General features: G+C 38.1%; 1 protein-coding gene across 6 annotated transcripts; it reads right to left on the reverse strand.

Moving 5' to 3' along the window:
• Positions 1–641: 641 nt before the first annotated feature.
• On the reverse strand, positions 642–24257 carry LOC139115298 (serrate RNA effector molecule homolog). Of its 6 annotated transcripts, none has more exons than XM_070677311.1 (21): positions 24130–24257; positions 23721–23878; positions 23122–23259; positions 22170–22322; positions 21714–21899; positions 19658–19827; positions 17746–17890; positions 16883–16936; positions 12541–12604; positions 10172–10364; positions 9377–9490; positions 8559–8752; positions 7955–8095; positions 6877–7074; positions 6416–6583; positions 5702–5852; positions 4881–4989; positions 3656–3809; positions 2872–3079; positions 2152–2245; positions 642–1872 (listed from the first exon to the last, which is right to left on the reverse strand). In XM_070677311.1, exons 2-21 carry the CDS (start codon positions 23846–23848, stop codon positions 1773–1775), a joined length of 2862 nt encoding a protein of 953 aa, XP_070533412.1. In that variant the 5' UTR covers positions 23849–23878; positions 24130–24257; the 3' UTR covers positions 642–1772. The 6 variants fall into 6 exon arrangements, 5 of the variants coding, with proteins under 5 accessions (XP_070533412.1, XP_070533414.1, XP_070533415.1 ...); XM_070677313.1 differs by having other exon boundaries at positions 8559–8749; positions 24130–24254; XM_070677314.1 differs by having other exon boundaries at positions 642–1848; positions 24130–24254.
• Positions 24258–24299: the final 42 nt, after the last annotated feature.

Here is a 24299-nt window from a genome sequence, read left to right on the forward strand (position 1 = left end):
CCTAAGTGAACCGCATATAAAATTTCAAAGCAATTCGACTTGTGGTTTCAGAAGAGAAGGCAATTGTTGACGGACGACGACGGACGACGGACCCGGACGACGCCGACCATCAACCTATTTGATAAGCTCCGCGTCGCTGACAGCGGAAAAAAGTTTCACCTTTTCTTGTCAATCAAAGAGCAAACCTGTCTGCTGGAAAAACCTTAGGTGTCACGCCAGGGCAGGAAAATACAGGATAATCAGGCCGTATGTTTGTTTGAGTATGTTTGTTTGTTTATTTGTTATTTGTTCTATATATAAACAAAAGCATCCAGAAAAGAGTTGTACTTGATTTTATTTGTCAATAAAGAGGTCTTTTTATTTGTTTGTGATTGAGGAACTGTGTTTTTGTTTGGTACCAAGTATATTCAACAATGACACCATGATAAATGGGGGAAAATTGTACTGATGTTATGTTGAAAAGTGAAAGATCTGTTCTTGTCTGACAATTTCCTAATCAATGCTCTACAATGCCTATTTCATAACAGCATCAAATCTCACCATCACCAACAAATGTGTCGAATTCTGTCACAATCACTCAATCACAAAAGAAAATCTAGAGAAGAATATGGCAGCACACACAGAAACATGACATGTGCTCATACAGTACTTGGGTGACTTTATTGTTTTGTTATCTTCCTCAATATCCAACTTCTAAAAACTTACAATATATTGATCTGTCTTTGAGTGACAGGCCATTGAAGTACAGGAAGACAAAACTACAAGAGAGGTTAAACTGTTACATGGACATGGAGAGATAAACAGCAGATGTAGACATTCATAGCTGACTGAAGACAATTTTCTTTCTACATACCGGGTTACATACATGGTGCTTTGACTAGTTCTCTCTGCTTTAAAGTTTTGAGTTCAACTGGTCCACATGATAGCATAAGCAACAACACTGACTCTGAGAAATGTGATTTTTTTCAAAAGCATAGGGCATTACACGTTATCTGCTCGATGAGGAATGGAGAATTATCATCCTATGGTAAAGTTGCTCCAGTGTTATATCTAGATCTCCACATCAAAAAGACAAAACAGCTATGCAGATCTTGTGCAACGGATTTTAAGATTGTGCTTACAACTTATGCATTGACAATCTTGTTTTTCTTTTCTAAAAAGATTCTGAAACTTTGAGCAATGGGAAGTGAACATATATGCAACCAATACAATCCAAATGTATTCAAAAACTTTGTTTGGAGAGAAATAAAAAATAACAACAAACAAATGATCACAAATCGTCTTGTTTAAAAAACAAATGCTGTTCACTCCGCAGCCTTTCAAGACATATCAAAGTTTTTACAAGTTTACATGGTCTTGACCTGAAGTTACATTACAGGTTCAAACACACTCTTTGCACTTTATGTCTTTGGGTATCATTTCTCAGAATCCAGCGTGACGAGACAAAGCTCAAACTTCTGCAAGTTTTACTGTTATCTATACCGATACCTTTGCCCCCCTGCTATTTCTACTTGTCACCTTCACACCTGTTACAATAACAACACAGAGTGAACAGAACTTAATGATGACACTGTCACACTTACAGGAAAAGCTGTTTAGGCATTTTATTTTGTGAAAGAGAGTTAAATTGGCAGTTTTTAATACAGGGAAATATGTCACTGAAAAAACAAATATGGCTGACTAGGACAGATGACCTTTGACCCTATGGCTTGCCTACAGTGGATCATTGGATACATAATACAGTCAATACTGCGACAATCAATTTCCTCTTGCTAGAAGTAGTCCATGTCATCAGGTGCATCTAGGTCTCTGTACTGGATGAGTTCCCTGGGGTCATTCCGTGGACCTCTGTGGGAGGAGGAAATATGACTCCTGGAGTCATTGCGGAATATTAGAATAAAAAAAGACTTTGCTCCACGCGGGCAATGAGGCATCTTGTCCATGCAAACAAATCTGAAGATGACCTGAGGGAAAAACCAGCCTTTGTCCCAAAGATTGGCATACTGTCTGATTAAAATCGATATTTGCATTCATTATCGTTTATCTTTCACATAACTAACTGTAAAGCCCTGAGATACAGCTCTTGGGAGTTTCCAACTCTCACAAACATGATAAAGAGATGCTATTCACATAGTAGTGGGAATATCTCACCTTGATCTTTGTTTCTGTGGATAAGTCTGAGCACCTCTGGAATACGCATCATAACCAGCTCTGCCGCCATAACCTGGGGTACCAAAGCCAGGGCCTGTTGAAAAAATCATACAAAACGCAAGGCTATAAACTGTGCGTTTTCCATCAAAAACATGTGATGTATGGAAGTGCTATGTGCAATCATTGGACTTAAAAGGATTTCCTCATCTGATATAAACAATACATCCATGAGACAGTGAAGATGTTAACCCTTTAAACCAAACACTGGGGTGATAAGTTCAGTGATTCTTAGGTTTGGCAGTGGAAAGACATACGTACGTACATACATATGATGTAAAAATATACACACATACATGCATACATTGAAACATACATAGATCCATACATACATACATACTTACATTCATTCATACATACATGCATGCATACATACATACACACATACATACATACATACATACATACATACATACAACCAACCAGACAGACAGACAGACTGACTTACAGTGGTTCAACATGTGCACTGTTTTGTCCAGGGTGCACTAGTACTGAGGTAACTCCTACAGATACTAATGGCATTATGACTAAATAAGGAGACACCAGAAATGGTATTGGAGATGCAACAGTATTTACCCTTTTCTCCACAGCCTTAGCAAACACACTGTGAATAGCTAGTGGAAGGTAAAACTAAGTGTGTTTCTCAGGCAATGACAAACTCACCAGCACCACCTCCAAACATCCCAGGGTGTCTCTGTTGGCCATATCCCATCATGCCTTGCTGCGGCGGACCCTGATAGCCAGGGGAAGGACCCATGTTGAAGCCTTCACGTCCACCGGGGCCAGACTGTTGTGACGGCGTTTTAGGCGTCTGGGGTTCAGGTAGTTGAGGTCGTTTTGGATCAGCTAAGTAGTTGTTGAAAAATGCAACCTTGGCACAAAGAGGAAGAGAAAATGGATGACATGTACATTGTAAAATCAGTAAAATTAACTGTTTGTCTTATGAAAAATGCCAAACATTTCTTAATTACAATTCAAAAGGCAACAGCAGTGTCATTTAATCCCTGGCACAGTCCCGTGTCAGAATTTTTTGAACAACATTTATTTTTCTCAGCTCAAAGAAACAACCTAATATTGTAAAATGCTAAATGCAATGGCTTTATTTAAAGGTGCAGGCTGTTTATCAGTCTTATCTCAAAATAAATTGATTAACATGATGGAACTTTCAAAGGGAATAAAGAAAACAAAGGAATGCAAAACAATATTGTGCAGTTGGTCAATGACAGTGAGGAACTCAAATGTGACAACTTGGGTTTAAAAGTTCCCACAATAAACTCAATGAAATATGCACTGAAAAACTGGTAGGATATTGCAAGTATGACAGATATAATGGCTTAAACATAGACACAGTGGTAATACACTACTACTTTGACACTTGAACTTGATGTTCAATCAAAAGGAGTTGTATTTGAAATGACATTCATACTTATTGGAAATGTACACTTACTTCTTTCTTGACGTCATCCAGCTTGTCAGCATGTTTGTTCAGAATGTGTTTCTTGACAAACTCTGGGCCTTTGAACTTCTTTCCACTGAGCGGACAAAGCCACTTGTCTTTGGCCACTTCTTGGGTGTTGGCAGTGATAAATTTGGTTTGCTCAGTGAGATGTTGTTAAGGAAAAAGAAAAAGTGACTCATGGAAACAGTGCTTGAACAGTTTGGAATTGTAATATTTAAGTGAGAAAATTTTAATGAAATTTTTGTTCAGAGTATGTGAATATGATAACTGAAATGGAGGTATTTAAGTATGTCTTTCCATTAAATGTAGTACATGCCTTGCAACTAAAAGGTGTCAAATTTTTGCTAAAACTTTCTGCACAATAACTTAAAGTCATCCTCCTTCAAAATTAAGAATAATAAAAATCCAGTTTGGGTACCAGAGCTAGAAATTATCCACTGCTTGACAACACTTGGAAGTCAACATGGCCCCTATCCCAGAGTTTACTTTATGAGGAATAAAATTTTGGACTTTCACAAGAATAAGCCAGTGAAAAATTTAATTACTCAAAGAGCTTCAAAATGGACCCAAAGAAGTGGCAAAGCTAAAAGATTTTGTGTATGTTTGAGAGTCTTAAAGTCTGTCTCTGACATGCATTCTACCTTAATTAAAGGCAGAGCCTCCTTTAAAAGGACGCCAAGTTATGGCGGCGTTCATTGTGTAAGTGGACACCAAACAAGCAACATGCAGGCACATGCTCCAGAAAATGCAACTTTTTAGTTTTCCCCAGCCGCAAAAACACAGACAGACTGCCACGCGGTCAGCGCGAAGTTGCTGCCGATCGAACTCTGTGGTTATATTCAAAGTCTGACGCGACTGGAAGACAATTTTTCAGGAAATTCAAGCGTTTCTGGTGGGGAATCAATGACCATTGGTGATTTGAACCGACAGTCAATCAAAAGCTTGCATTAAATCTGTTTGCAGGATTAGAAAAATATGACAAAAGGTTGAGATCACTTTGTGTAATCAATGTTATAGAAATCAAACATCGTACCGGTACTGGCCAAGCGTTTGACTGGGAGGAGAACTCCACTAATGCGAGAACTTGGGATTGAAAAGTGCGGCTTTAAGTATGTATGTGGCAGAGCACATCTGTGCATGGTGGAGAAATTATTGTGCTGGGTGTATAGGGATAAGTATTTCCTTTCAAAGAACACACAGGTCGAAAGGATATGCTTCGGCATCTTTCTTTCCTAGTTTAACAAGCTCTTCTTCTGAAATGACGTCCGGAATGATCAGTAACGGACTGGTTTTCTGTTGGAAAGCATTCTGCCAGTCAGTCACTGAAAGAGGAAAGGAGAAAGACAGACTGTAATCAGTATACAAGCGTTCGCCACAGCCTAGAAAACAGAGGGGGCCACTTTGCATACCAATGCATAATTTGTATATTATTTGTGGTGAAAAAACGAAGGGGTGACACTTTACATAACAATGAATAATTTGCATATTATTTTGTTATGAAAATGTCTTCTTTTGTGTGGTTATTAACATATGAATACACTGCTGTAAAAACAGAGAGGTGGCCCATCCTTCAAAAATCCCCTATGTGCAGAACCCTGTGTATCCTGTATCCACAGAGAAACTTCATAATTTACTATAAATTTTAGTCTTTCTTGATACAGCTAAAAGATGAGGAAAGCCTTGCAGATGAATTCAAGGGACTTTCATGACATGACTCTCTTGATTTTGAAGTCCCTGGGACTGATAACACTGACTCTAACATTTGACAACAATTTTATTTATTCTTGTGTATGCAATGTGTAAATATGTAGTGGTAGATAGACAAGTAAACTAAAGTCAGAATTTTGTTATCGATAATAATCACATACAGGCTTGTGTTGACAAGTTGCACACAAGACCATTTGATATGATTTTGGAAGTAGAACATGAGACTGCAAAAAAGAGAACAAAAACGGCTGCAAAATGAACCATAGCATGTACAGCTAAGTCAACACATAGGTACTTTGTCCTTGCATAAAATGCGATCCACCCTACCGTCACTCTGTGTTATCCTGGACGGTGGTGTGCCCCTACAGTGCATGATACCACATCTGTTCGGCATCTCATCTTCATTCGGGTAGTCACACGCGTTGTAGTAGTCCAGCGAATGCACGATACGTAGGTAGACAATCAGACGATCCAGAACCTAAAAAATCATTGAAATGTTAACAAGTGTTATCTTTGAATGGTTTTAGGAAGTGATATGGAAAAGAATATGAAATTGCTTTTTTGACCTATGGGACAACTTTCTTCTAAACGTTTGATGGTAGTTTTCACGGCGTTACCACACAAAAACACTATATTTGTAAGCAATTATACTACAGTGAATAAATTAGCCTGGGATTGAATAATACGTATTTTGTTTCCCTGATTCCTTACCATTGACTGAGATTTAAACTTTCTTACATGGAAGCACCCATTCTTACATACAAAATGCAAAAGTTGAAATTTTCATTTGCATGTTCCTCATCACATGAACTCTATGGTAGCCTTTGAGATGAGCTGCATTTCCTGATAGGATCGTCAAAAATGCATGCTTGCTTCTTGAATGAAATCGTTTTTCAAAAATCTTCAAATATTCAAATAAGCTGTCATGAACTCTTGTGTAACTTTCACGCTACAATTCAGTTACACATCATCATTCTCTGCTAAAGCTGAAATCTGCATAGAAAGGCTGGCTTGGATGACTGACAGTTACAACTGACTTACCTTGATGAGTTTTTCGTCTCTCTCCATCTGTACATCAGAGCTGCTGTCTTTTGGTTCCTCTTTAGGGTCAGAGGTCGTACCAAGCAACTCATCCTCCTCAGCACTAGCCTCATCCACCAAGTAGTCAGTGATGTTTTCCAGCACTGGGTTCTTTGAGAGCAGGAAAGACTGGAACACAATTCAAAGTGTATATTGCAATGATTCAGAAGTCAGTTTTCTTTGAAAAACCCAAGTGAAACATACTTGACAGAATTTCCCATGGAATGCAGATAATTACTAAAAGTGCTAAAAACTCTCCCAAAAGATAGTATGAAACACTGACTAAGGGTTGGAACACCGAGAAATCAGCATTTCTACATTTCTGTTAATCTCTTATCAAGTTTCTGAAAGTTACAGATTTGATCTGTTTTTTAACAAGTGTTTGGCGAGATCGTTTGAGAGTTTATCCCTGTGGCTCTCACCTCTTTTTGTGGGTCTGTTTTCTCATCTGTTTCATGTCTCCACAACCCATGTTTGTCGTCCGCCATTTGCACCAGCTTGGCTGCTGTCTTGATGTCATTTTTGACCACAGGTCGGTGGGCTGGGATTCCTGTTGTCAGTGGTCGGATACGCCGTGTCAAATCTCTGTTCACGACTGGAGCCAGTTCACAGTCTCTCAGCTGTGGACAACAAGGGATCAAAATAGCATCCTTATTCGCAAACTATCCTTGAGACAGTCCCCGGGTAAGGAATTTTTAATAATATGCGATTATTCATGGAATCAACCGTTGACAACTGACTAAAGAGTGTTGTCTTTGATACTCATACGCTTTACATATTACATATTGGGCTAGCAAAAAGAATGCAAGAGTAACTTAAAATTGACTCTAAGAATTAACAATCGTAAAATTTAGAAGACTCAAAGCAAGGAATGCATTTACCATGAGAATTAATACTGCACACTTGCATAATAAACAGGAAAACCACATAAAAGCAGAAATTTTATTTTCAGTTCAACGACCATAAATGAACAGAAACTTTAAAAGCAATTCCATTCCTAACTTATTGACCAGCAAGCTTACTTTAAGTAAGATTATGCAATGTTATTATGACTCCAAAATGACTGCTGACGATTAAGTAAGAGATGCATGCCTTCCTATACGTTTTCAAGGGTGAAAGACCCACTGAAAGCCCAGTCTTGTTCCTACTGACTGGTTTGGTTAAGATAATGGGAATGTGTTTGTAATGCTGAAACTGTGTTATATGCCAAAAACATAAGCATGAGAACTGCCGCAAGTTTATTATTTGAATCCACAACCAGCGTTGTTTACAAATCCTGCATTACAACTTCTAAGCTGTTCATTGTCATCTCAAGAAACCTTTAGACTCTTCAAACTTTTAAACAGATATGTGTCTGGGTGACGCAAATTTCCTGAGCATACAAAATACTGATGGGACAAATTTTGAGAGGTTGAAGAGAAATGGGACATTTGAAACACAGCTCTTCATGCCAACTCCAAACTGTAATGTATATCCACGGCTGTACATGAAGTTACTCACCCTGATGTTGTTGAGATTCCAGCAGATTTCCTTGATGTTCACACTTCTGTCAAATGTGATCCAACCGCGGCGATAGAAACGCCTGTCCGGCTGGGGATCCGCCAAGGCCACACGCAGAAACCCAGGATAGCGTTTACAAAGCTGTTGAGGGAAAGACAAATACGGCCATGAATGCACAACCATGTAACCATGAAGGCGAACAATGAATAGCACTGCATATGTGTAGCTTCAGATTTTAAGGTGTCTATCAACATGTCTATGACAAAACTCCAAGAGGGTGGGATACGAAAGGCATTTGATTCATTTCGTGGCACACTGTCTTCTTAGAATCCCTATCAAACTTCAGCTCACAGGTAAGTCTCATTTCATCGCAGGATTCTATTATATCACCACACTCATGGAATAGAGCAAAAGATCATACAATGTCAAAGTAACACAGGATGTAAATTAACCATTCAACAGATGTACAACAGTGTACCACAACTCATAGACAAAGATACGCCTACATGGAAAATCTTATCTACTTTTCCAGTAAGCAACAGGCAATATCTACAATATCCTTGACCACGATTTGTCATAGTATACTGCTGCTTGAGAGACTTACCGCAGCAATTTCAGCTTTTGTGATAAGTGGTGCCAAATTCCTCATGAACAGAGAGTATGTCTTGTGTAATGGTCTGGGCTGTGGTTCTTCCGGCTCTGCTTTCACTTCCTTGTTCTCCTTTTCCGTCTCCTTCGTGTCTTTCTCCTTTTCTTCCTTGTCATTCTTCTCTTTGTTTTCTTCTACATCTTTTTCTACTACAATATTTGACAGAGGAGGAAAATAATGAAGAAATTTGGGCTGGATATTTCACCAAAGTTGATTTTTCCATAATGCCTTTGTTTGCACTTTACACCTTCACATGAGTGTTTGCTGATTTTCAATTCTACACTTCCAGTTGGAAATACTCTGTTGATCTATGATCCGGAATATGACTATCAATCAACATCTGTGGCATGTACTATACATCAAAACATGAAGACAGTGTGTACTCTGTCTTTGAGGTAGAATGTTCTGTTGTCAATTGGGACTGCCTCTACCGTATGTCAGTGCTCTTGATTAACTACCTGATTTGATAAGTGTAAGACCCATTAACAGAATGAATTCATTGTATACTGTTGCATTTTTCAGGAAGGCACAGAGTGGATACAGGACAGCAGAAATGATTACACTTAATGCACAAATGGATGGGGCTGGATGACCTTTGACACTGTAGTTACAGACATGCAAGATTTTATCAAATGCAATGCACACTTGTTTTTCATAAGTGATGATAAAACAATTGTAGTTTCATTAGTTTTAATTGTGACTATAAGATTAAGCAAAATTGCAAGTCAACAAGGATAATTTGGAACTCATTATTGAAAATTTGAATTTCTGACCTCCCTCCTCTTTTTTCTTCTCCTTCTTCTCCTCCTCCTCCTCCTCTTCTTTGCTAGCTTCTTTGGGTTTCTCTGTTTCATTGGTTTCTGTTCCAGGGGGAGGGGGATCAACACCTACATTGAGATGCAAAGAGAGACAACTATGAGACATTAAAATGTGGACAAGAGAGAATGACCACACCTTTTGTCAATTTTTCACTCTCCGAGTTTGGCATGGTGCTGTGTACAGATCAAAACCCTAGCAGGAAAAGTTTTTACTGTATTCTATAGTATGTAGTCAGTTACAGGAAATTGAATGATTGTAACACATATTGGCCAGTATCCAAATACAGAGTTGGTAATGCTCTACTGGGACCACCAGACCAAGAACTCAAAATGACAAAATATGTACTAGACTTCTGAGATCAGTTTGGTAAACCGAACTGAGAAAATGTTCACAAGTTTGACACACATCTACCAAAAATACTTCTCAAATTTGGGAAGAAAGTCTGTTTTTCAATGTTTAATAATTATTTTGATCCTATACATTCTGCTTTGATAATGAATTGCAGCATAAAAGTGAATAGACATGAGACAATTGACAAGAAAGTTTTTGGTTGACACAAATGTTTTTTCTTTCTGAACTCCAAATTTACAGAAATTTTTTCATTACTGAAATCTCACACAAATTTAATTTTGGTTCAGTCAACATATAAGCAATGAGACAGTTTCTTAAAAGTGACAGAGGACTCAAATTTACTCCGTGGTATACTACTGGTAGACACAGAGGGCGCCCTTCAACATGCACGCACATACCTGGAGGTGCAGGTTCAGGCTCCGAGTCCTCACTTTCACTGCCACTACCGCTGTCATTTTCATCGTAGCTGTACTCGTGTCGTCGTTTCCGTGGTTTCTCTTCCTTTTTCTCAGGCTTCTCTTCATCATCGCCTTGTTGCTTCTTGTACTCCTCTGCCATCTTGGCCAGTTTTTGTTGTTCTGGCGTCATGTCCTATGAAACAATCCATGCAATGTAGATTATGACTGCTACTTTTCAGATACCAGAGGGAAAGTCTTTCACAAACTCAGATAACATCCATACACAGAGAAGAGTAAAACACATTGATATTTTGTTCATTTAGAATTTAGGTTGCCCTTAAAAGGTATGTCTCAGCTTGTTCAAATCTGTGCTCTCGCTGCGCTCGTAACATTCGTAAATTACGAACAAAAATGAAATTTACGAAAAAAAATAAATGCTCGATCAGCCATTTATGAACAATTTTGTTATTTTTGAAGCCTTAATTTTCGGTCAAGATTATGAATTCCGGGATATACTGTCATATCTCGTCTTTCAAAAATTACTCTGCCCCTATCATCGGCGCATCGACGTAGCTTTGGACTTTGACCTGTGCTAACATGAGCATGCACAAAAAGGTTTCAAGATCCCCGGGTCGTGTACTCAGATACTGGTGTGCCATGCATTACGGTAGTTTCGAGACACCCAAACACTCACATGCTGTCAACTTTCTGAATGGACGGTTGAAGCGGATCGAGGGAAGCGGGCAGTTACAAATGCTTTAGATAGATAGTATCCTCAGCTGGGAAAGAAAGTTGGGCATAAAAACGGCAACTGATATGAAAAAAATACGAAACAATGAAACCGCCGAGAAGAGATCAAGAACAGTCAGCCTGAAAGACAGTCGAACTACAGTCCGGACCGCGCATGGTTGAACGATGTACCGCAAAGTGTTTGTCTGTGCATGGAGGTGGAAGCGAGCCGGAAATCTTAGCATGTAGTTGTCGTGATTTGTCATTTGACGATCTGCAGATTGAATTTTTCAGTGAACTTGCCAATTTTAATAGGTTTCCTTCAAAATATTTTACAAGAAACTGTCTCAGCAAATGTTATGAATACTGATAGTTTTCTTTGATGATCCAGAGACAATGCTGTGCACAGTCCCTATAGACAAAAACGTTTATCCAGACAAAAAAATAAATGACGATCATCTGCAGTGTTTTAAAAGTACCGGTATAACTGTCTCTAAGAAAACATTAGCAGGATCACCAGTCTCAGTTTCCGTACTTAAATTTCAGTTATAATGAGACAAAATTTGTGCGATACCACAGGCTGCCAATGTTCTAATCAGTGGTTGTTTTAAAAGAATTTTAGAGCTGAACATGGCATAATGACTGCAGCTTATAGAGGCACCACCTAGTACCTATGGATGACATGCATACTTTCAAAGTAACAGAGCTTTCCAAATGTGAAAAATAGGGGACAGATTTTCTAGCATCTAAAACTTGTGCAAACACTGATAATATTAATGACCACTTCATATATTAATATATAATCAACCACTGACTACACACACAAAGGGAGTTACGATTTGTGTCACAATATACTTGAAAATGTTATGTTGTGTAATAAAGATCGATTAATTGAATAACATTCATGGGCCGGTTGACCAAAATGACACACTTTATTGAGACAAGGAAGAAATTTCAATGTTACAAGCATTCATGACCCATGATGTACTGTGTTATGCGATGGATCTTTTGAAAATGCGTATCAAAATATGAGTGTTCATTGTCAAAAAAAAAAACTAAAAAGGATTTTTTTCATTTTCGTTTGTCTAGAATGAAATCATTCATTATTTCTATCCCCTTAAAATCATTTATTGAGTACCAGAAGTGCTTGTTGAAAATTGTCGGACTCAGCATTACATAATTTGTGCTTACTAATATTTTTTGAACCGAATTCGTAAATTTACTAACAATTTCGAAAGGCCAGGGAGAGCACAGCAAATGGAAACACTATCAAAAGTATGAGGCTTACAACTTTTTTGTGATCATGTAGAACAATCAAATTGGCAGGCCACATTGTTAAAGGCGTGGTTCAGGCATCAGATTGTCTTGCAAGGAAATTTACTTACCGGTACTAGATTACATTTCAGTGGAAAAAAAAAGGCTATGACACCTCCATAATCCTCTTACAGACTAGAACAAACTCAATCCCTGGGATCGAGTTCCTAGAGGGACTGTTAACTCAAACTATTGATGAAATTGAAAAGTGTAAATGTGCCAATGTTTGCTGGGATAAGCAAATGAAGTTATCAGGAAAACTTTTCCAATTCAGTCTCCAAACAGATCATCTGAACAGCAGGAGACATTACAGCTTTAAGGTTTACCTCACTCTTTGCGTCAGACTTCTTCTCTTCATCTTTCTTTGTCTCTTCCGATTCTTCTCCGTCACTACAGTTGGAATAAATTAAGAAACGGCATTCAGAAACCTGGAGACACGAGACAACTTGACTTGACTTTGCTAGCTCTCAAATAATTTATCATTTTTGTGGAAACCCACTGTTTACAGTACAATGTTTAGGTTGTTAGAAGTACATGCTACAAACAGCAAACTTTAAGTGTAAGGTGAGGTGACAACAGACAAGTGCCTAAAAAGTAAGGGAAACGGTAAAAGTAAATTCCACTCCTAAAAGGTAGAGTTAGTATCTTTACTAACTTACATTTGCTGTCCTTTTGAGGCCGGGGCAATGTTTCTACTGCTGATGTGCAGCATTGAATAAGCTGTTTCTCTGATTGGTCCATTGTCACTTTTCACAGCGACTTAGGGAGTCTATTTGTATTGTTTTAATTATATTGGTAAGATTCAGCTACCCAATTGGATAAAAGCTCATTCAATGCTGCACATTAGCCCTGTTTCTAAGGAGCATATGAGTATATGTGAAGTGACTTTTGGGCAGATGTTGGAAGATTTGGAGGATAAAACATTTTTGCATGTTTGAAATTCAATATGGTCATTATTCTTGATGTGAACATTTCAAATATACCTATTAAAGCATTCACTCTCATGAAAACATGACAAAAGGTGCCCATTATTTCCCACTTGATTTTCGAAATGCCCAATACACATATCAACACAATGTCTATGTAACAGGTATGGCCCATTTCCTAACTCTTGAAATACAGTCCACAAAGAGCCATCACCCTCTATGAGATTTTTACTGACAAAGCACAAATCTTCGAAGCACCACCTCATTCACAGCACAGTGGCAAAATTTGGAGCTTCTGAAAGAATTCTACATGCATCAATTATGAGCATCACAATGCAGTGTCCAGCAGTAAGCCATGGCAGTGCAAGTTACTCTGCTGGACAACAAATCACCATTGAAAGTATCAAAAGTAGTGAAGTTACATAAAATGCTTCTGTCCCTACCATTCTACAGTTTTCAAATAGTCAATCTGTACAAATTTCTACCACTTACACCACTGAAAATGTTATAAGACTAATTAAAATCATGAACAAGTGCAAAGAATGCCAATATTTAATGCTTTAGTTGTAATCTTTGCAACGAAAAATGACGTGCAAGTTGTTCTCTATACCGTACTAACAAGAGGACACACAAGAAGTAGATGACATAGCATTCGAGATATTCTATCAATATCAATAGTGAGCACTGGAAATGCACTCACTGGCATTAAAAAATATCACCTTGACTGACTGCATAATGACTAAAAGTGCAGTCATGTTGAGAACAGGCATATTGTCTTATTGTTGTTCATAGACCATGAACCTGTGACCCTTGACCTCAGCAGAAACACTCCTGCAGTTTGGGCTTCATACGGTAAATTACTGGATTGTTTGGGGGAGGGGGGACAGTTTGGAATATCAATCAACAGCGAAATAGACTTTGGTAACTTGTGGAAATTGGTGCTATCAAATTTCTCTGTAACCTTGTAACTTGCATACAAATCTAGTTTAACCAACTACAATGGTTTCTGGTGTTAATCTGGTTCATAAAATGTTCTAAACACAGCAACAGCATAGCTCCTGCTGGTCACCTTGTAACATACCACACTATGATGTGTGATCTAATATATATAGGGCTCAGCCCTTGGTGTCGCGCCAGGGGTTAAGATTGGCAATGTTATTTGTATTGATTCATGATAAACTGTAATTGTTACTTCATAAACGTTTATATGAAAACTATGCCCAGTTTCCCTCTGATGAAAGCAGTTCACGTACTTACACGACGTCAAACCCTGCAGCAGGGCAGGCATAGATTTTCTGTAGCATGTAAAAATTTTGGACAAAAATTGGCAATTTTTACAATGATAACAGCCTATGGCGTTAACAAGGGACGTATTATGCAATAATTATCATTGCAATGGTAACCGCACTGCCCACCTTCCACTTGCAAGCTGAAAACTATAGCGTTCCGTCTAAAAACTTGCAATTTTTGAATCTAATTATTGACACAGGGGGCGCTCTTCTATAATTCAATCCCAGCATTCTTTGCGTATGCCCCCGTTCATATGCACGACAGTTTTCTCCGTTTATCTATATCAACGATACTTTGTATCAGCGACAAGGTGTATAATAACATTTACTGGCTAATAAAAGAGGTATATTTTATAAAGGCATGTTATATCATAGTAATTGTTTCGTATTTGTTTATTTACGAGTACTCAAAAAAAAAACATGGCGGCGCCCATCATGAGAAAGAAGGGTACACTTCCGGTTACTCGCATAGTATATTATGAATAAGCGCATGCGTAGTCAGTAAGCCGCTGGCGCGATCTATCAATATTTGACACCTTAAATACATAATTATCATATCATTTGCACATTTTAATGCTACTATAATAAAGTTTGTATAAATTACAACTATGACTGGTCATAAACCAGCCAGTGTACTCCACAAGAAGGAAAGTTTTGAGCTTGTTACATTTAAAAGTCTTGGGTCTTCTCAATTGTCACTATTATATATGCAAAAGTTAGATTGTCAGAATTTTGATGAAAAGGAAGCAGATTAAGTTAGATTTCACTACGGTTAAAACTCCTTGTCACATTAAATATGAGTAGAAAGTGATAATGCCTTGTGGGTGTTGCGAGCAGAAAATTGGGTTATGCGCTATTGACAAACCAGGCATTTCACTGGACGATACTTCACTTGTTACAAAATATCAATATCCTACGTTCAAAATGAATTGGTGCTTGTACAATACAAATCATCAGGGAAAGATAAGTGTACAATATTTATGAGTGAGGTCTTAAATAAGTTTTGAGAGGATATTCAGTTAGTGAAATCATGTGCGATGCTGAAAATTGTTACTGGTCCAAAGTTACATATATTAAGCAGTGTTTTTAGTTCAGCACAGTATCCCGTTAAGGTTTCCAAACTCAGATTGCAGGGATCCCTGATACAACATCCCTGCAATCAAACAAGGGTACAGTACAGTAGATATTGTACCAGGTTCCCAAAGGATTAACCTCAGTTCCAAAACCTTCACAAAAAACACTGTTACACCCTATCATGCAAAAAAGCTCTAAACACAACACTCTACTCCACATTCTTTTATGACAGCATAGACTGAACCATCAGAAGTTAAGAAGTTACACAACCACAGAGCTTTAAGGATTTGATTTTAAAAAATCACTATCTTTCCTTTATTTAAAAAAAGCACAGCACTATTACAAAAGTTACAAGTTAGTCGTGAGTTGGTGTAGATTTTAACCTGTCAATACTCCCTCTATGGCACAATACTAATTGATCAATGAGAGAATTTCTGAGAATACCACATTTAATAAGCAAAGCTTTTAAGAAAGCATTGCCATTAATGATAACTTTACGAATAAATGTTTAGAATCAAAAACATGAATCCTGAGGCCTGATACACATATGCTATACATAGCACACTCTGATGACAGTATTTCATATTATCAGGTGTATGGAATCTCCATCACTTAAGGTACAAAGTGCCTCACAAGTGAAAGATTTAAACTTTTGCTCGAACTTTCCTAAATTAATCATACAACCTTTCTCTCACAAAATCAAGAATGAAAATCAGGGGTCACCATGCAAAGTTTGGAACTAACGAAACAAATTACCCAACATTTACAGATATTTGAAATTCAAAATGGCCACAATCTCTGTGTAAATTCCACGGGGAAAAATTCAACTGCCGATTTCGGAAAAACTAAAACAGTGAAAATTTTTCTCACTCCAAGAGCTTTAAAATGAGCCCCCACAAGTGGTAGATCAGAAGAGAGTTATAAAAGTTTGAGAGTCTGACAATCTATCCCAGAGGAATATTCTACCATATGGTAGAACACACTCATGAACAGATACTTTAAAATTTTTTCTATACTTACCTGATCTACCGCTAATATGAACTCCTTTTGAAGCCTGTACATGTACATTCATCAAGTTTTCACAGTCTAGTTTTTCGTAAAATATAAAATTTTATCTTCCTCCCCTACAATTAATGAAGGGTATAGCAGCTCTTTTGAATTTTCAAATAGGCAGTTTGCTTCTCTAATTCTAAACTTTCACATAATGGCCCCTAATTTTTTTTTCTTGATAGGCATACATTACATTACAATAGAGCTAAAGAGATGGTCACATTGGATTACTGGTCCATAAAGGGAGTATTGCAACAAGTTAGAGAAGTTAGTGACCCGACATCATTGTGCATGCAACACACACACACCTACAGACCACTAACTCTTACATTTTCTCGCCTCTTCTCTCGGCCTCCTCTCCTCCTTTGCTTCGCTTTTGAGAACTGAAAGTTACGAGACCAATAAAATGAACGCATACATGTCTTGAGCATGTATCTATCAGTATCTGTCTGTGTCAAGCTTCCGCAGCTGTCCTCATACACTAAACATACCAACTGTTAGTTGAGCTCACATGCCTTGGTGGTTACTACAGTATGGTAGTAGTAATTATGCATATTGCTGCATAATTTTGCATATTTTTGCATTTAATTATTCTATCACTGTTTGTCTTGATTCTGTAGTCATAACCACTGTGTCAATTTCATTTTAGAATTGACTCTGGGCAGTACACATACACTGATGATGCTTATCTGACACCTATCAAGTGAGATCGCTTCAATTTATCAACAAAATGCAATTACACTGAATATGTAGAAATGACAGCGAGTTTGACCTTCCCTGCTACAATACACACCATGTCCTTTTAACAAGTTGTAACATTAATACTAACAACGATATCTGTGAAGTATGTTTGTGAAAATAGCCTTGCATGAGAAATACAATATTGACAGAAATGAGTAATACTATACGAATGTTTCTAGTCTGAAAGCTTGATAAATGACGCTAAGAGTTTTACTACCATTTAATTATACTCTGGTGAATGGACATAGCATCTAAACCTTTATCATTTTCATAACTTATCAAATGTCTCGGTGAAAGTTCTCGTCAATGCACATCGTTTGACAACATGGCTAACAAGGTGAATGCAAACTAACTGGAATGTAACTCCTTTCAATGTTTTTTTAAGAAATAAGCGAAGAGGTCCTGAGAAGAGCAAAATGGTTGCACGCGGACGATGCATGACTGGACTCACCTTTTGTCATCTGTAGGTTTCTCAGGTTGTGATTCCGACTCTGAGCGATTTCTCCTGTACGGACTGCTCATTGCTTTCACCGGAGACGGTGGCTGGTCCAACACTTTCAGGTCATGGTCCGTCCCCCCTTCCATCTTTATGACAGCTGAAATATACAAATAAATGCATACACTTTGGGGCTATAGATAATTAAAACATGTTCACAGTAAACGCAACTGAGTGTGTTTTGTGTGTGTGTCTGTACTGGTATGTCTGGGTGTTTAGGGCTATGGCTGGGTATGTTTGTACTGGTATGTCTGGGTGTTTAGGGCTATGGCTGGGTATGTTTGTACTGGTATGTCTGGGCCATGTAGTGCAGAGGTAAAGCTGTGTCTGCGTCAGATTGTCTACCAAGGAAATCTACTTATTAGATTACAATTTCAATGGAAAACAAAAGGCTATGGCACTCCATAATCCTCTTATACTATTATAGACTAAAACAAACTTGATCCGGGGGATCAAGTCCCAGGCCTTTAAAGGCAGAGCCTCCCTTTAAAAGGACGAAAAGCTATGGCAGCGTTCACTGTGTAAGTGGACACCAAACAGTCGACTCTCGAGAAAAACGGGACAGGCAACTGCTGAGGTTTCTTTGTGCGATCTATCTTTGAATACATTAAAGTTTATTTGCCAAGCGGTCCCCGACAACAATACTTCGTACTTAACACTGAATCTCATTAACGATCAAACTGACGTTCTGAATATGTACACTTTGCTCTTGCATGGCACGTTCCGAGTAATGACACAGAGAATTTTGAGGGTTTTTTGATATTAGTCATGGTGAATGTTCCGGTAACGATGAAGATCACATTTTGGATTCAAGCCGAAGCCAACGGGAAAAACCAGACGATAAAAACAGTGTACATTTAGCCATAGACGCTACAGAAAACTCTTGCTAGATATCGACAATATAAGTTTACATTCCCTACCATAAAAATCTCCATAACAACAAACATTTACAAGTTAGACAGGTTTACACTTCCCCAGTCCTACGAAACAAAAATCTGACCTTATTTCATCTGTCACGCAACATTTGACGAAAATCAGGGAACACAAAAAATGACTACTCCATCGGAGCTCAAAACGACCTCTAACATTTTGGTACTGTTTTAGCCTAAAGAAACACCAAAGTTCGGATAAGCTACACATGTTTACATCCGCAAAGTACTAGAAAATACATTTGTAACACTGACTTTCGCTGTCAGGAGAAACTTCGCGATAAATCGGGAATCCATCGGTTGATGGAGTCAGAAGCGGTAAGGTAGACATGCATTTACACAAAGCTGAACGCTGTACTCGTAAATTTGGCCGTTCACAGTTTTCAAACAACAACATTTCAGTAGATAACATACATACTTTACCGAATCATGGAGCACTCCTCGCACAGAAAATATTCCGACGGTTAAAAAACTGCAAAACGAGGGGAAATTCGGAGATACACGGACGATTGCGGAATGTAAACAACTCTGTGATGTCAACTGCTGTTAAGTCTGGAACTGCAGCGGTATGTTTTTCGGATTTCTATTCGAAACTTTGTCACTTTACAGCAACATACTGACTCCCTGCAGACTTCTAGTTGCATCGAATCTCGCTACCAATATGTAAAAAGTACTTTAAAACCATTTTGACGAATTCTTCTCAAAATAGTTGTAACACTTTTATTTCTAAAAATGGACTTGCGGGTAATCCGGAATAACTTGTAATCCGAAAACATTACCGTATACCCGCATGCACGTGTCTATGAACCGTTAGGGTACAGTTTGGTATGTGTGTCAGGTATGGCTGAGTGTTTGTTGACAAGCAGGAAAACGATGTTCACATAGGAGGAACACAGATATGTGTAAAAAAATATCTAGTTCCGCCATTATACACTTACCAGCATCCAAGAATTTGACAACCTCATCCTGTTTATCAAAATCAAGTGTGAATTTATCGAGCCATCCTTTCTCTAAAAGATCAAGGAAGACATCTCTCCTGTTCTTGAGAGCCTTAAGTGACTCTTCCTTCCGTTTGCCACATTCATCCGGGTGATACTTGGCACGGAACCTATAGGATGAAACACCAACACTGTCATAAAATAGTTCTCTCCAGGAGGTGAACTCACATGAAAAAAAATTCCAATGTTTTCCCAAGTATACTGTAAAGGTAGAAATGAATTGGTGCAGACACGTTTTGTCAGTGTCATAAGACTTGTACTTTTGTCATGAAGTACAATAAAAGAAATTCTTTCAACACTGTACAAGCAATATGCAAAGTGGAAGATTTAGAATTTGTAGTGAAATACGTGAAACGGTTCGATTTCATTTCTTTTCATCATGTAGATTTTTGTCTGGGGAAAACATCAGAGGAACTCAGTCACATACACTCAAATATACTACATCCACACAAATATAAATGTCATCACCTCGTCAGAATTGGCTATCACAGATTCGTGTTCTAGAAACAGTGCACACTGCCACATTCAAATCATACCTTCTGTCTCTCTCTTTCATTCATTACGAAGTAAACTCAAAATTTACAAAAAAATAAAAGATCTTTGAATAATTTGTCATAGACACACTGGATTTTGGTTATTGCCAGCTTGAAGATTCTGTTCAAATCTTACCACAATTTGCATAACAAATTTCCTGAAGAATGTCTTCAGGTGAGGTTGTGGCGAGTCCATCCATTCTCAGCAGGGAAGGTTATAACGCAACGGACACAAAACCCTGACGCTAGCTAGCCCTAGAACTGTACAACCTAAACACTGCATTGTGCGCAGTGACCTGACTATCTACAATCGATATCGTCCCTGATCGCGAAAGGTCAACGTGCATGTACACTCCGAAGGACTTGCTTATCCAGCATGGCTATGAAGAAAAGAGTTAGTAATACTGGTGAAAAGACAACAGCATTTTTCCAACCATCACCATTTCACAAATATAGATCATTGTATCATGAATGTATATATCATGTTTCATGATTCATATGCACAAATTTCACATTACAAGGTTTAAAATAATGACAACGAATTTGTGCCAAAATGAATATTTTTAAAGTAATGATAGTCCTGAAAGAAATAGGTTCAAACCATTTTCACATCTATTTATATCAATCTCTTATGAACAAAATTAAATAGTTGGAAGATGAATCAAAGGCTTCAATGATTCTCAAAGGAAAGTTTTACCCTTTCACCACCATGGTTTAGCCCAAGCAAATTGTTATCAATGATGACTGTGGACCTATTCACAGGGAATTGGGGGTGGGTAGGTTAAAATGTCTGCAAGATTTGCTTCACCACACTCAAACGAGACAAAAATTTATACACATTTTGCGTCAAATGAAATTTCTTAACTTTTTTCAAATAGCAGTATTTTACATTTTTGTAAATGGAACACAAACGTCAAACTAGGAATTTTTTCCTTGAATACAGAGAAACTCATACAAGGGTCTGATTTTGTTATAAATCATGATGACATAATTCTCTATGTATATTGTAAAAGTAAGGGATTGGGTAGCAGTCATATGGAGACTTTTGACAAATGGAGGTGTGGATGTTCTTTCCAAAATTATCTTGTAGTATTCAATCCCAAATAGAAAAAGTGTGCAACACTGATGGAGGATGTAAACATAATGGAGACACTAACCCCGACAGAAGAAATATTGGCAAAACTGATTTCTTAAGGTTCTCTAGTACTGAAGAAAACTCCACTGAACCAATCATGTAAGTGATTACTTCTCAAGTAAAAGAAACATTTGTACAAAAAATGGATAGAGTGGAAATCTAAATGACTTTAAGTGTTTGGCTGATCAAATATTGGACATTGGCGAGGCAAACTTCACTAGCAGGCAAAATTACACTTTTCAGTGAAGTTTCAGACTTACAATAAAGCTTATGAAAGTTATTGAGGTGAACTTTTTTCAAGCGAAATAATCTATATTGATCAACTCACCATTCTTCTTCTTTGTGTGCAAGGAAGAAATCACTCAGCTGCTGTCGTTTGAATTCAATTTTGTACTCGTTGTATTTCTTGACAGCTTCTTGATCGTCAATGGAGTCGTCTTGGTTGGCCAGGAACTGTTTGAATGTCATCATCTGTGGGACATTGGCCATGCCTGAATCCATGTCTCCACCGTGTCTGTGTCAAAGTCACGTGACAAAAGAAAACGAAAATCCTGATGAAAGACTATATCCTAGAGATGTGCAATACTTGCACTACCTCCCTTTGAAAATGACTGGAACCTGAAATGTTCATGATCTTGAACTTTTTAAGCTTTTTGTGCTAACTCCTTTTGCTGCATTCCAAAGGTTTCTCTTCCATGGATTACGTACAAAAATGACTCTGTCGAGTGGCACTTTGTGAAAGATTGCAACATTATTAGTCTAGATAATTATGAGGTAAACTTACCTTGGTCCCTGCTGGTGTTGCACAGGTGCTTGTTGCATGTGTTGATGTGGCATATCAGCACCAGGATGGCCCCATCCTGGAGGTGGTCCATACTGATGCCCACCGGAGTACTGCATGTTATTAGCATCATAACCAGCATAGCTTGAATCATCCCTGTGCCGAAAAAAAGTTGGAGAAACTGAATTAAATAATCTGGTGATGAATATACAACTGGCTTGAGTGAATTTTTTTGATGTCATCCATTCAATATTTTACACTGTAGACTGCAGATATGTCTGGTGCATATGACTGATAGCTTTTGATGCAAAATGTCAGTCACTGCAAACTTTCCTATGTTATGATTTTGATAGAACTTTTGCAAAGATAACTTGTTTAATCACACCAGTGATTTTGATGGTTTGGGAGCTGCTGTATTTTATGCATTTCTGTTGTTCCCTCATACAATTGCATAGATATAACAGAGGGAACCTGTGAACATGACCAGGGAACCACATTAAAATTTACCAGGGTACCAGCTTTCACAAAAACACTGCAAACCATTTTCTGATGAACTCTTTTTTATAACATTTACAACATTACATAACAATTTGTCTGCAAAATTGATGGTTAAATTTCACAATTGCAGTGGTCATAATTATAAAATAATATTCTATGGTAATGATCTGCATTGGTAAGTAGAATCATTGAGGGGCTAAACCTGGAATTCAAATGGACCATGATACAAACAAAAACTCCATATGCTTTGTGTACATGAGTTTGTTTTTTACAGCAATCATCTGATTTCTTTGGCTGATCTGTCTATTGGACACTGTGCATCGTTTTTATTCCAGAGGAAAGCCACAGGGTATCAAACAACATGGTTCAGAAAATATCTTTAGGGGGCACTCCTCTACCAAACATGTCAATGTATGTAACTTCATTCAGAGTGTACATAGCCAACACTGCTACCTACCAGTCTCTCCTCATTCTCTTCATATGTGGTGGACTCATATCACGCCTCTGTGGACTGTACCGATCTCTGCGTCTGTCGTAGTCTGAGTACTCCCTTCTGCTCCAGTCATGCCTGCCTGTGTCCCGACCTTCTCTCCGCCTACAGTAATTGATAACACTCTCAATTGAGTGGCTTGCTTCAGAAGTTTCGTTGCTATCCAGTGAACGAGACTCTTCCGCCATATGTGTACAGCTAAAGCATGCGTCTACAACAGTAGAGCTTTCCTTATCTAGTAAAACACCTGTTCATTCCCACTGACTGCACTTATATTAATAGCAGAGTAAATATGACCCTTTTTCCACTGGTCAGAAACATGTGTTGTTGTTTAATCTATGAATCAATGCTCCTTATCGAAAGAAATCCTCAGAATTTCTCACAAGATTTTTTGGAATACTCTTATTCATGGTACCAGATTTACTTTCAATAAAATACTCTTACAGTGAGTGGGCTTTGATGTTTACACCACAGGCGCAGCCACATTTGATTTTGAAGGTAGAACGCAATTTAACTTTCAAAAAATCTTTTTTATCTTTTAGTACATGTAGCAAGTAAAATCTCACCTTTCTCCCCAATCATCTCGCCTATTACGATCTTCTCTATCCCTCCTGTCGTTGTAATCACTTCTTTCTCGTCTAAATTTATCACGCCCTCTACGACGGTCATACAATTCCTCATCACTGTCAGCCATTTTCTCAAGACGCTACCCGGCCTACAAAACCTGTATACACAGAGAAAAAATGCACATAGAGCCACCTTGATGTACACAAGATGTTATCGTTCTATAAAAAATGGTATTGCTGTTGAAAGTTATTATGTCGAATGCTGCTCAGCAAAAAATCACAACATTGCTAATTTTCACACGTCCAACACTGACCGCCTGACGGACGGACAAAGCTTACAGCAGCTGTCCACCGGCATATACAAATTCTCGTCCGATCAGTCTGTTTCAGGAAAGTAAGATCAACTTACGATTTTCTTCATGAAAACTTGCACGGGTATAACAGACCGGTGAAATGTTGTTATTGTATATTATTTCGTAGGTCTAACAGACATGTGCCTCTACAACATGGCCGCTGTGTGTGTAAGTAAGATTACCCAGAATGCGTCTCAGATTGGGAAACACGAAGAGTTGGGAGCCG

The sequence above is a fragment of the Ptychodera flava genome, chromosome 17 (assembly GCF_041260155.1).
Source record: "Ptychodera flava strain L36383 chromosome 17, AS_Pfla_20210202, whole genome shotgun sequence".
Taxonomy (NCBI): domain Eukaryota; kingdom Metazoa; phylum Hemichordata; class Enteropneusta; family Ptychoderidae; genus Ptychodera; species Ptychodera flava.